Source organism: Mandrillus leucophaeus, unplaced genomic scaffold (assembly GCF_000951045.1).
Source record: "Mandrillus leucophaeus isolate KB7577 unplaced genomic scaffold, Mleu.le_1.0 Scaffold248, whole genome shotgun sequence".
Taxonomy (NCBI): Eukaryota; Metazoa; Chordata; class Mammalia; order Primates; family Cercopithecidae; genus Mandrillus; species Mandrillus leucophaeus.
Genome location: NW_012102565.1, coordinates 1,151,537 through 1,161,621, shown reverse-complemented (window position 1 = coordinate 1,161,621; position 10,085 = coordinate 1,151,537). Strand labels below are relative to the sequence as shown.

The 10,085-nt window shown below is 47.7% G+C and overlaps 1 protein-coding gene across 2 annotated transcripts in view; it reads left to right on the top strand.

Moving 5' to 3' along the window:
• The window catches only part of NPC1L1 (NPC1-like 1), a 37,917-nt gene extending 32,365 nt beyond the window's left edge, over nucleotides 1–5,552 (top strand). For both annotated transcript variants that reach the window (XM_011983248.1, XM_011983249.1), the window contains 5 exons: nucleotides 759–909; nucleotides 1,182–1,413; nucleotides 1,951–2,064; nucleotides 2,163–2,325; nucleotides 4,459–5,552. In XM_011983248.1, coding sequence (XP_011838638.1) covers nucleotides 759–909; nucleotides 1,182–1,413; nucleotides 1,951–2,064; nucleotides 2,163–2,325; nucleotides 4,459–4,661 — 863 coding nt within the window. In that variant the 3' untranslated portion in view covers nucleotides 4,662–5,552. The remainder of the gene's footprint in view (nucleotides 1–758; nucleotides 910–1,181; nucleotides 1,414–1,950; nucleotides 2,065–2,162; nucleotides 2,326–4,458) is intronic.
• Nucleotides 5,553–10,085: the final 4,533 nt, after the last annotated feature.

Below are 10,085 nucleotides of genomic sequence, written 5' to 3'. Positions count from 1 at the left end.
AGATGAGGTCTTGCTCTGTTGCCCAGGCTGGAGTGCAGTAGCACAATCTCGGCTCACTGCAGCCTCTACCTCCCGGGTTCAAGCAATTCTCCCGCCTCAGCCCCCCAAGTAGCTGGGATTACAGGGGTGTGCCACCACGTCCGGCTAATTCTTGCATTTTTAGTAGAGACAGGGTTTCACCATGTTGGGCAGGCTGGTCTCGAACTCCTGACCTCAGGTGATTGGCCTGCCTTAGCCTCCCAAAGTGCTGGGATTACAGGTGTGAGCCACCGCGCCTGGCCAATAACCTTAATTTCTTAAAATGTCATTAAGAAATAACCTTTAGCTGGCAGGAGCCCTAAGCCACAGTTCTAATAATTCAACTGTTCTCATTTTTCTGTCTTCCTTTCTAGTTCTTTCCTATAGGAATATGCAAATTAAAAACCAATTAAGTTAATTTTTAAAATCCAATGCATATCTTGAAACCATATAGAGAAGAATCTGGGTTCACTAGAGAGATCTCTATAGGCTTCATTCATCAAAGGTCAGGCCTGGGTCTCCCACAGCAGTGGGGCCAGCTATGGAGTTTGCAGGGCTGGTGCAAAACAAAAATATGGACCTCTTGCACAAAATTTACTAAGAATTTCAAATGGTGGTGGCAGAGCCCTGAACCCAGCTTGATCACATGCCTGTGCCACTGTGTCTGGGGTGTTCTGAAGGTGTCCTGGAAAGGGCTCTGACCTTTGCCCTTCCATCTTCCGTGTGCCATGGCTGTCCAGCCTCCAGGTTCATGGCCTATCACAAGGCCCTGAAAAACTCACAGGATTACACAGAAGCTCTGCGGGCAGCTCGGGAGCTGGCAGCCAACATCACTGCTGACCTGCGGAAGGTGCCTGGGACAGACCCAGCTTTTGAGGTCTTCCCCTACACGTGAGGACCTGAGTGGCTGAGCTAGAGGGAGGTGGGGGATGGTTGCTGGAGATTGGAGGTTAGGGCGGAGGGCTTGCAAGGAGTTGCATGAGATGAGCACCAGTTTTAGGTCAGGAGGCTCTGGCTGCAGACTTGGGCCTATTTCTTATGCTGGTTTGTACCCCAATATAAGCCTGCCTGACCCTCAGCATTCTCCTTCTGAAGTGGGGTGTCCCACCCACCTTGAGGGCCCCAGAGGCCTGAGCTTGTGACCATGCTCTGTACTCTGGCAGGGTCACCAATGTGTTTTATGAGCAGTACCTGACCATTCTCCCTGAGGGGCTCTTCATGCTCAGCCTCTGCCTGGTGCCCACCTTCGCTGTCTGCTGCCTCCTGCTGGGCCTAGACCTGCGCTCCGGCCTCCTCAACCTGCTGTCCATCATCATGATCCTCGTGGACACCGTTGGCTTCATGGCCCTGTGGGGCATCAGTTACAATGCTGTGTCCCTCATCAACCTGGTCTCGGTAACCCAGCAGACACAGGCACCAGGGGGCCCTGGAGGGGTGGTTGGGGATCCAGCCTCATAGAATACTCCCAGTTCCTTTTTTTTTTCTTTCTTTTTTTTTTAGAGGCAGGGTCTTGCTCTGTTTCTCAGGCTTGTGCAGTGACATGATCACAGCTCACTGTAGCCTCGAACTCTTGGGCTCAAGCGATCCTCTGACCTCAGCCTCCCAAGTAGCTGGGACTACAGGCACGTGCCGCTGTGTCCAGCTAATATTTTAATTTTTGTTGTAGAGACAGGGTCTCACTTTGTTGCCCAGAATGGTCCCAAACTCCTGGGCTCAAGTGATCTTCTCACCTGAGCCTCCCAGTGTTGGGATTATAGGTATGAGCCACTATAATGGCTCATTGGGATTATAGGCACGAGCCACTTGGCACCCGGCCAAATACTCTGTCTAGAATTTAATGCCTGCCCCGCGCTGGTCCTGGTGGAGGCCTCATCTCCCCAGTTCCTTCCCTACCTCTGCCTTTCTTGGCTTATGCCCCCTCTCTGCCCATAGGCGGTGGGCATGTCTGTGGAGTTCGTGTCCCACATTACCCGCTCCTTTGCCATCAGCACCAAGCCCACCCGGCTGGAGAGGGCCAAAGAGGCCACCATCTCTATGGGAAGTGCGGTGAGTGGGGAGGAGTGGGCCACCCTGTGCCCCACTCGACACCCTGTGCCCTGCTTGATGCCCTGTGCCCTGCCTGACACCTGGTTCTGACCCCCCAGGTGTTTGCAGGTGTGGCCATGACCAACCTCCCTGGCATCCTGGTCCTGGGCCTTGCCAAGGCCCAGCTCATTCAGATCTTCTTCTTCCGCCTCAACCTCCTGATTACTCTGCTGGGTCTGCTGCATGGCTTGGTCTTCCTGCCTGTCATCCTCAGCTATGTGGGTGAGTGCCCCGGCCTGTTCCTACCAGGCTGTCATGATTATCATGACGACAACAGTAACAGTGCATGCTTACCACGGAAGCTCAGGAAGTGCACACAAGCCATGGGCAGACGTCAGAAGCCAGGACCATGACCATGTGGCACTTCTAGTCTTTGAAGCTTCTGTTGTTCATTTAATGTGCTGTGAACATCTTTCTTTTGTCAGCAATGTATGTCTCAAACAACGTTTCTGTGGCCCTGTACACTCTGGATCTTCACGGCACTGCTGTTGGACTTTTAAGCATGCCCTTCAGCAAGAAATATGTTTTATACCCAGAGGTGACACGCACAAGCACACACAGACATGCCTGCCTGAAACAGATGCTTCACTAAATAATATTAATACTTCTCTTATACATGTGAAGCATTCTGATATTTCTGGTTCCATTCTATTATTATTATTATTGTTTTTGGAGACAGGGTCTTGCTCTGACACCCAGGCTGGAGTGCCGTAGCATGATCACAGCTCACTGCAGCCTTGACTTCCCAGGCTCAAGTGATCCTCCCACCTCAGCCTCCCGAGTAGCTGGGACCCCAGGTGCACATCACCATGCCAGCTAATTTTTTATTTTTTTTGTAGAGGTGGGGTCTCCCTGTGTTGCCCAGGCTGGTCTCAAACTCCTGAGCTCGTGATCCACCTTGGCCTTCCATAGTATTAGGATTACAGGTGTGAGCCACTGTGCTTGGCTTTTATTTTAATTTAAATTTATTATTTATTTTATTTTAATTGATTGAGATGGAGTCTCACTCTGTCGCCCAAGCTGGAGTGCAGTGGTGTGATCTCAGCTTCTTGCAACCCCTGCCTCACAAGTTCAAGCCATTCTCCTGCTTTAGCCTCCCAAGCAGCTGGGATTACAGGTGCGGACCACTACGCCTGGCTAATTTTTTTAATTCATTTTTTATTTTTAGTAGAGATGGGGTTTCACCATGTTGGCCAGGCTGGTCTCGAACTCCTGACCTCAGGTGATTTGACTGCCAAGGCCTCCCAAAGTGCTGGGATTACAGGCATGAGCCACTGTGCCCCAGCCCTATCATTAATTTTTTTTTTTTTTTCTTTAAGACAAGAGCTTCGCTCTGTTGCCCAGGCTGGAGTGTGGTGGTGCGATCTCAGTTCACTGCAACCTCTGCTTTCTGCGTTCAAGCAATTCTCCTGTCTTAGCCTCCTGAGTAGCTAGGATATCAGTGCACACCACCATGCCTGGCCAATTTTTGTATTTTTTTTAGAGACAGGGTTTCACCATGTTGGTCAGGCTGGTCTCGAACTCCTGACCTCAGGTGATCCCTCTGCCTTGGCCTCCCAAAGTGCGGGCCTCCCAAAGTGCGGGGATTACAGGCGTGGGCCACCGCACCCAGTCTCATTAATTTTTTGAAATGCTGGCCAGGAGTGGTGGCTCATGCCTGTAATCCGAGCACTTTGGGAGGCTGAGGCGCATGGAGGCTCAAATTAAGCCTCCCAGGATGAAGGTGTTTCTGGCTCTCCGGGTGGGCAAGCTGGGAGGAGTTCAATTTTACCCCCCACCAGATGGTAATAATAATATTACTAGAGGACATTTATAGAGGGGTGTGTTTGTGCATCAACATATGTGTCTGTAATTCTCTTAACTACCCCCCCGAGGTAGGCATCATTATCCTTCCCTTTTTACAGATGAGGGAACTGAGACACCTGCCCCAGGTTACAGACGTGGTCAAAGGTAGCAGGGGTTGGAGCCCACGCAGCTCCATGGTTCCTAAACATGTCTCTTGTGGGGACTCCCTGACCCTCTTGGAAGGAGTAGAGTGTGTGTGCTAGGGGTGGTGGGTGAGACATAAGAGAGGGGCAAGGAGGAGCAGTTGTGGGGTGTGCTTGGACGAGGGGTATCCAGGGCCTTGGAGCTGCACGTGGTGGCTGTTCCTCGGAGGCTCCCAACATGCTTGGGGGATGGGGGACCAGGACATCCCTGAAGCTTGGGCTGCAAATGTAGTGACCCCAGAAGGCACATGGCACAGAGCCCCCCTGGGACCCTTCCTGCCTTGGGTTTGTTGTACAGAACCAGGAGTAGCTTCTCACCTGTGTCCCCTGCCCACCTCTCTGACTGTGGTTCTCTGTCTCACTGCAGGGCCTGACATCAACCCAGCTCTGGCACTGGAGCAGAAGCTGGCTGAGGAGGCAGCAGCGGCAGCCATAGCGGCCTCCTACCCAAATCACCCCTCCCGAGTCTCCACAGCTGACAACATCTATGTCAACCACGGCTTTGAAGGTTCTATCAAAGGTGCTGGTGCCGTCAGCAACTTCTTGCCCAACAATGGGCGGCAGTTCTGATACAGCCAGAGGCCCTGTCTAGGCTCTATGGCCCTGAACCGAAGGGTTATGAGGGTCTTCCCTGTGACTGTCCCTTGACACATGCCCTTCTCAAATCCTAGGGGAGGCCGTTCCCATGAGACTACCTGTCACTGGAGGATGGCCTGCTCTTGAGGCATCCAAGCAGCACCACTGATGGCTCCTCTGCTCCCACAGTGGGTCCCCAGTTTCCAAGTCACTAGGCCTTGGGCAGTGCCTCCTCCTTCTGGGCCTGGGTCTGGAAGTTGGCAGGAACAGACACACTCCATGTTTGTCCCACACTCACTCACTTTCCTAGGAGCCCACTTCTCATCCAACTTTTCCCTTCTCAGTTTCTCTGTCAAAAGTCTTAATTCTGTGTCAGTAAGTCTTTAACACGTACTAGTGTCCCTGAGAACACAGACAGTGACCACTGCCCTGGGTTGTGATATCACAGGAGGCCAGGGAGGGGCAAAGGCTCAGGCCAAGAGTCAACGCTGTGGGAGGCCGGTCAGTAGCCACTCCCTCCAGAGCGCACCTGCAGGTCTGCCATCTACGGCCCTTTCTGGCAAGAGAAGGGCCCAGGAAGGATGTTCCCATAAGCACGTTGGTCATGGATTAGCCCCTCCTGGGAAACGGTGTTGGGTTTGGTCTCCAGCTCCGACTCTTATTAAGGCTGTTGCTGCCAGTCAAGGCCACCCAGGATTCTGAAGGCTGGGAGCTCTTGGGGCTGGGCTGGTCCTCCCACCTTCACCTCAGGCCTGGAGCCCAGGCCTCAAACCAGCCCAATCCGAGCTCTTGGACAGCTCTCCAGAAGCATGAACTGCAGTTGAGATGAAGATTCTGGCTTGGTACTGTGCACATGGGTGTTTAATAAACATTTGTTGGCAGAAATGGTGTTTTATGTCACATGTCCTACCCTGGCTGCCTCTTGGCTTAAGATAATTTTTGTGAATGACACAAATAATATATGTGTGGGAGAGTGATTTGTGGAGATACTAGTGTGTTTTGTTCTATTTCTCCCCCCTCTTTTCAAGAAAGTAGTCAGGCCATTGTGTGCTCATGCTTTACAAGGGCCTTTGAGGAGTGGGAGTAATTTCCCTTCAAACTGGGAGGGCACAGAGCCTGAGAGTCAGTCAGGAGTAGGATGTGCAGCCCCTTCCTTTCTGGAACAGCCTGTGAGGTAGGCAACACCTGGAGGAGCTAGAGGAGAACCACGGTGCACTCAGGGAGGGAAGAACCCACCATCCAAATGACCAGCTCCCAGGAGGGCCCCAGGCCAGGGCAGTGGGTAGAAATGTCAAGGAATATTCCAGATCCCCTCGAGTCTTTCTGCTCCCCGCTGGGTCCAGCCCTTGTTTGGCTGAGGGGCTGTTGTTGCTCTGAGGCTCAGAGGGACTGTTGGCATGTAAAGGGAAGACAAGCAAAAAGGGGTGGAAAGGAACTGGCGTTTCTAGAGCCTACTATCTACTCTCGGGTCCTCATAAGAGCTCCATGTGCCAGCATCAATGGCCCACCTTTGGGAGGGTTGCTGGCTGGCCATGATGGACAGGAGGTCTGGTGAAGGGACAGCTACCAGGGAATAGAGGCTGAGGAGAAATCGCACAAGTCACCCTGTTAAAAACTCCACGGGTGCAGAATAAACAGATAGATCTGAGGAACAAAATAGCTTTTGACAGCAGACATTTCAAATCAGAGGAAAGGGTAGACCCTTCAGTAAATGGCATGAGAGTAGTGAGCAAATTATTTGGATCAAAATAAAGTTATATCTATACCTCACACAATACACAAGATAAAAGTACAGACAGATTAAATAACTAAATACAAAAATGAAACTATACAACTATCAGAAGGAAACACAGAAGAGTATGTTATAATCTTGGGGTGGGAAAAGTTTCCAAACACAAAGTCCAGAAGCCATAAAGGTAAACACTAAGGTATTACCATATAATAATGGAAAACGTCTGTAAACACACAAACAAAAAAATTAAAGAAAGTTGAAAGACACATATGAGCTCAGAAAAATAGTTGCAACGTATTTAACATCAAATAAAATCAAGAAAACACAGAGTGCCAGTAGCGCTCCTGCAAACATGGTGAACATTCCTAAAACTCACTGGACTTTCTGTAAGAAGTGTGGGAAGCACCAGCTCCACAGAGTGACACAGGATACATTTCCCTGTATGCCTAGGGAAAGCCATGTTATGACAGGAAGCAGAGGGGCTACAGTGGGGAGACTCAGCCAATTTTCCAGAAAAAGGCTAAAACTACAAAGAAGATTGTGTGAAGGCTTGAGTGCGTGGAGTCCAACTGCAGATCTAAGAGAATGCTGGCTATTAAGAGATACAAGCATTTTGAACTGGGAGGAGGTAAGAAAAGAAAGGGTCAAGCGACCCAGTTCCAAGTGTCATCTTTTGTTTTATTATGAAGACAATAAAATCTTGAGTTTATGTTAAAAAAAAAAAAAAAGAATACATAAAGAGAGTCCAGGTATGGTGGCTCATGCCTGTAATCTCAGCACTTTGGGAGGCTGAGGCAGGAGAATTGCTTGAGGCCAGGAGTTCAAGACCAGCCTAGGCAACATAGCGAGATACTGTCTCTACAAAAAGTTTAAAAGTTAGCCAGGCTAGCTACTTGGGAGGCTGAGGTGGGAGGATTGCTTGAGCACAAGAGTTTGAGGCTGAGGTCAGTTAGGATGGCACCACTGTACTCCAGCCTGAGTGAAAGAGTGAGCTTCTGTCTCAAAAAGAAAAAAAAAAAAAGAATATACAAAGAAAGGCAGGAGTGGGGAGGGGTCTGGGTTATGTGGCTAACCCTCCCATTAGAAATAACAGAAATTCTAGCTAAAATAAATCTTAGCCGTGTGTGTGTGTGTGTGTATGTGTCTGTGTATGTGTCTGTGTGTGTGTATGATGCATACAAGTTTAGAGTGTTTTAACCTTCTTGATAAATTGAGATTTTTATAGTTTGAAATGACTCTAAAAAATCCCTCTTTATCTCTAGTATTTATTTTTGTCTGTTTGTTTAAGAGATGGGGCTCTCACTTTGTTGCCCAGGCTGGTCTTGAACACTTGGCCTCAAGGTATCCTCCTACCTCAGCCTCCCAAGTAGCTGGAATTACAGGTATGAGTCACCATGCTCAGTCCTATCTGTAGTATTTGTTCAACTGTATAACGTTATTTTATATGTGCGTATGTATATATATATACACACACATATATAAAATAACATACAGTTGAACAAATTTTATACTTAATAGTCAAACATTGAAACCCTTTCCCCTGAGATTGGGAATGAGACAAAGTTGACCACCTTTACCCACTATTGTACTGGAGGTCTTAGCCATTGTAATAAGGCAAGAAAAATAAATTAAGGTCACAGGCTGGGCACGGTGGCTCACGCCTGTAATCCCAGCACTTTGAGAGGCCGAGGCGGGAGGATCACGAGGTCAGGAGATCGAGACCATCCTCGCTAACAGGGTGAAACCCCATCTCTACTAAAAATACAAAAAAATTAGCTGGGCGTGGTGGCAGGCACCTGTAGTCCCAGCTACTCGGGAGGCTGAGGCAGGAGAATGGCGTGAACTCGGGAGGTGGAGCTTGCAGTGAGCCGAGATTGCACCACTGGACTCCAGCCTGGGCAACAGAGTGAGACTCTGTCTCAAAAAAAAAAAAAAAAAATAAGGTTATAAGGGTTAAAAATAAGTAAAATTGACATCATTCACAGATACATAAATGTGTATAAAAAAGGTTCAGGCTAGGTGCAGTGGCTCATGCCTGTAATTCCAGCAATTTCTGAGGCCAAGGCAGGAGGATCACTTGAGGCCAGGAGTTCAAGACATAGCAAGACCCCACCTCCACAAAAACTTTTTTTAAAAAGATCCAAAAGAATCTATATATAAACTATTGGAATTACTCTAACAAAAGATGGTCAAGAAAACTATGAAAAATAACCAATTTGTAATTTAATTTGTGTAATATTCAGAGAAATTAACTGTCAAAAGAAATGGAGGAATATACCATGAACTGAGGGCTCTATACTACAGAGATGTCAATTCTCTTCAAATTAATTACTAGTTTCACCATAATTTCAATCATAACCCCAGAAAATTTTTATGGAAACTGATAAGCTGATTCAAAAATTCATATAGAACCACAAAAGATGAAAATTCACCAAGGCAATCTTGAAGAAAAACAAAGTCAGAGAACTTACACTACCAGAACTCAAGATATTATAAATATACAGAAATAAAGATAGTGAGATTTTGGCACAAGGAAGGACAAATAGAATAATGGAAAGAATACAAGGTCCAGAAACAGATGATATCCACAAGGACACAAGATTTATGATGGAGGAGGCATGCACAGCATTGGGTAAAGGAGGTTTTTCAATGCATGATGCTGACCTAGTTGGGTATCCATACAGAAAGAAATGAATCATGATCCTCCTCCCCAAGATACACAAAAATCAGTTTCTGATAGATTGTTGATCTAAATGTGCAAGATAAAATGATAGAATTCTAAAAGATAGCATAAGAGAGTATCCCCAAGACTGAAATAGGAGAAACTTTTCTTAAGAAACAAAAGCCTTACTTACAGAGAAAAAGATTGATAAATTGAACTGTATTGAAATTAAAAAAAAAAAAAAAAACCTGTTCAACAAAACACATCCTTAGGAGAGATAAAATTCAAACCATAGAGAGGAAAATATATTTGCACATATCTGAAATACGTGCATATCTGAGAAAGGGCTTACGTTTAGAATGTATAAACAAACTCCTACAACTCAGTAAGAAAAAGACAGACAACTGAAAGAAAAGCTAGGCTGGCTACTTAAACAAGCAAATGGCCAATACAAGTTCCTCAACTTTGTTAGTCACCAGAACAAGGCTGAGTAAAAGCACAGTGGGAGTTCTTCCTCTTCCCTTCCCTCACAATTTGGCCTACAGGCCATGGGGTAAGGTGGGGCCAGGCAGCACATGTGGGGTGTCAGAATCCAGGTGGTGTGGAGAGGGATTCCACTTTGGATCTGAGGGAGGACAGGAGGGCATTCCACACAGAATAGGAGCTACATAGGCCCAGTATGGGGCTAAGATGTCAGAACTGAGCTCTGATGTGCCTTTCTCCATGAGCAGAGGGGCTGAATGTGGGAGATGGAGGGTGGAGGAAAGGTTCAGAGCCATCTAGAGATGGCAATTCAGAGGAAAAGGGAGGGCAGATAATCTCACTCCTCACAGTGAGGCAGAGTTTCCAAGCTGGTTTTGTCACTCCTCTGTTGGGCCCCTTTGGGTAATATATTTGACTTACCTTGGCTTTAGTTTCTTTTTTTTTTTTTTTTTTTTGACAGAGTCTCACTCTGTTGCCCAGGCTGGAGTGCACTGGTGTGATCTTGGCTCACTGCAACCTCTGCCTCCCAGGTTCGAGTGAT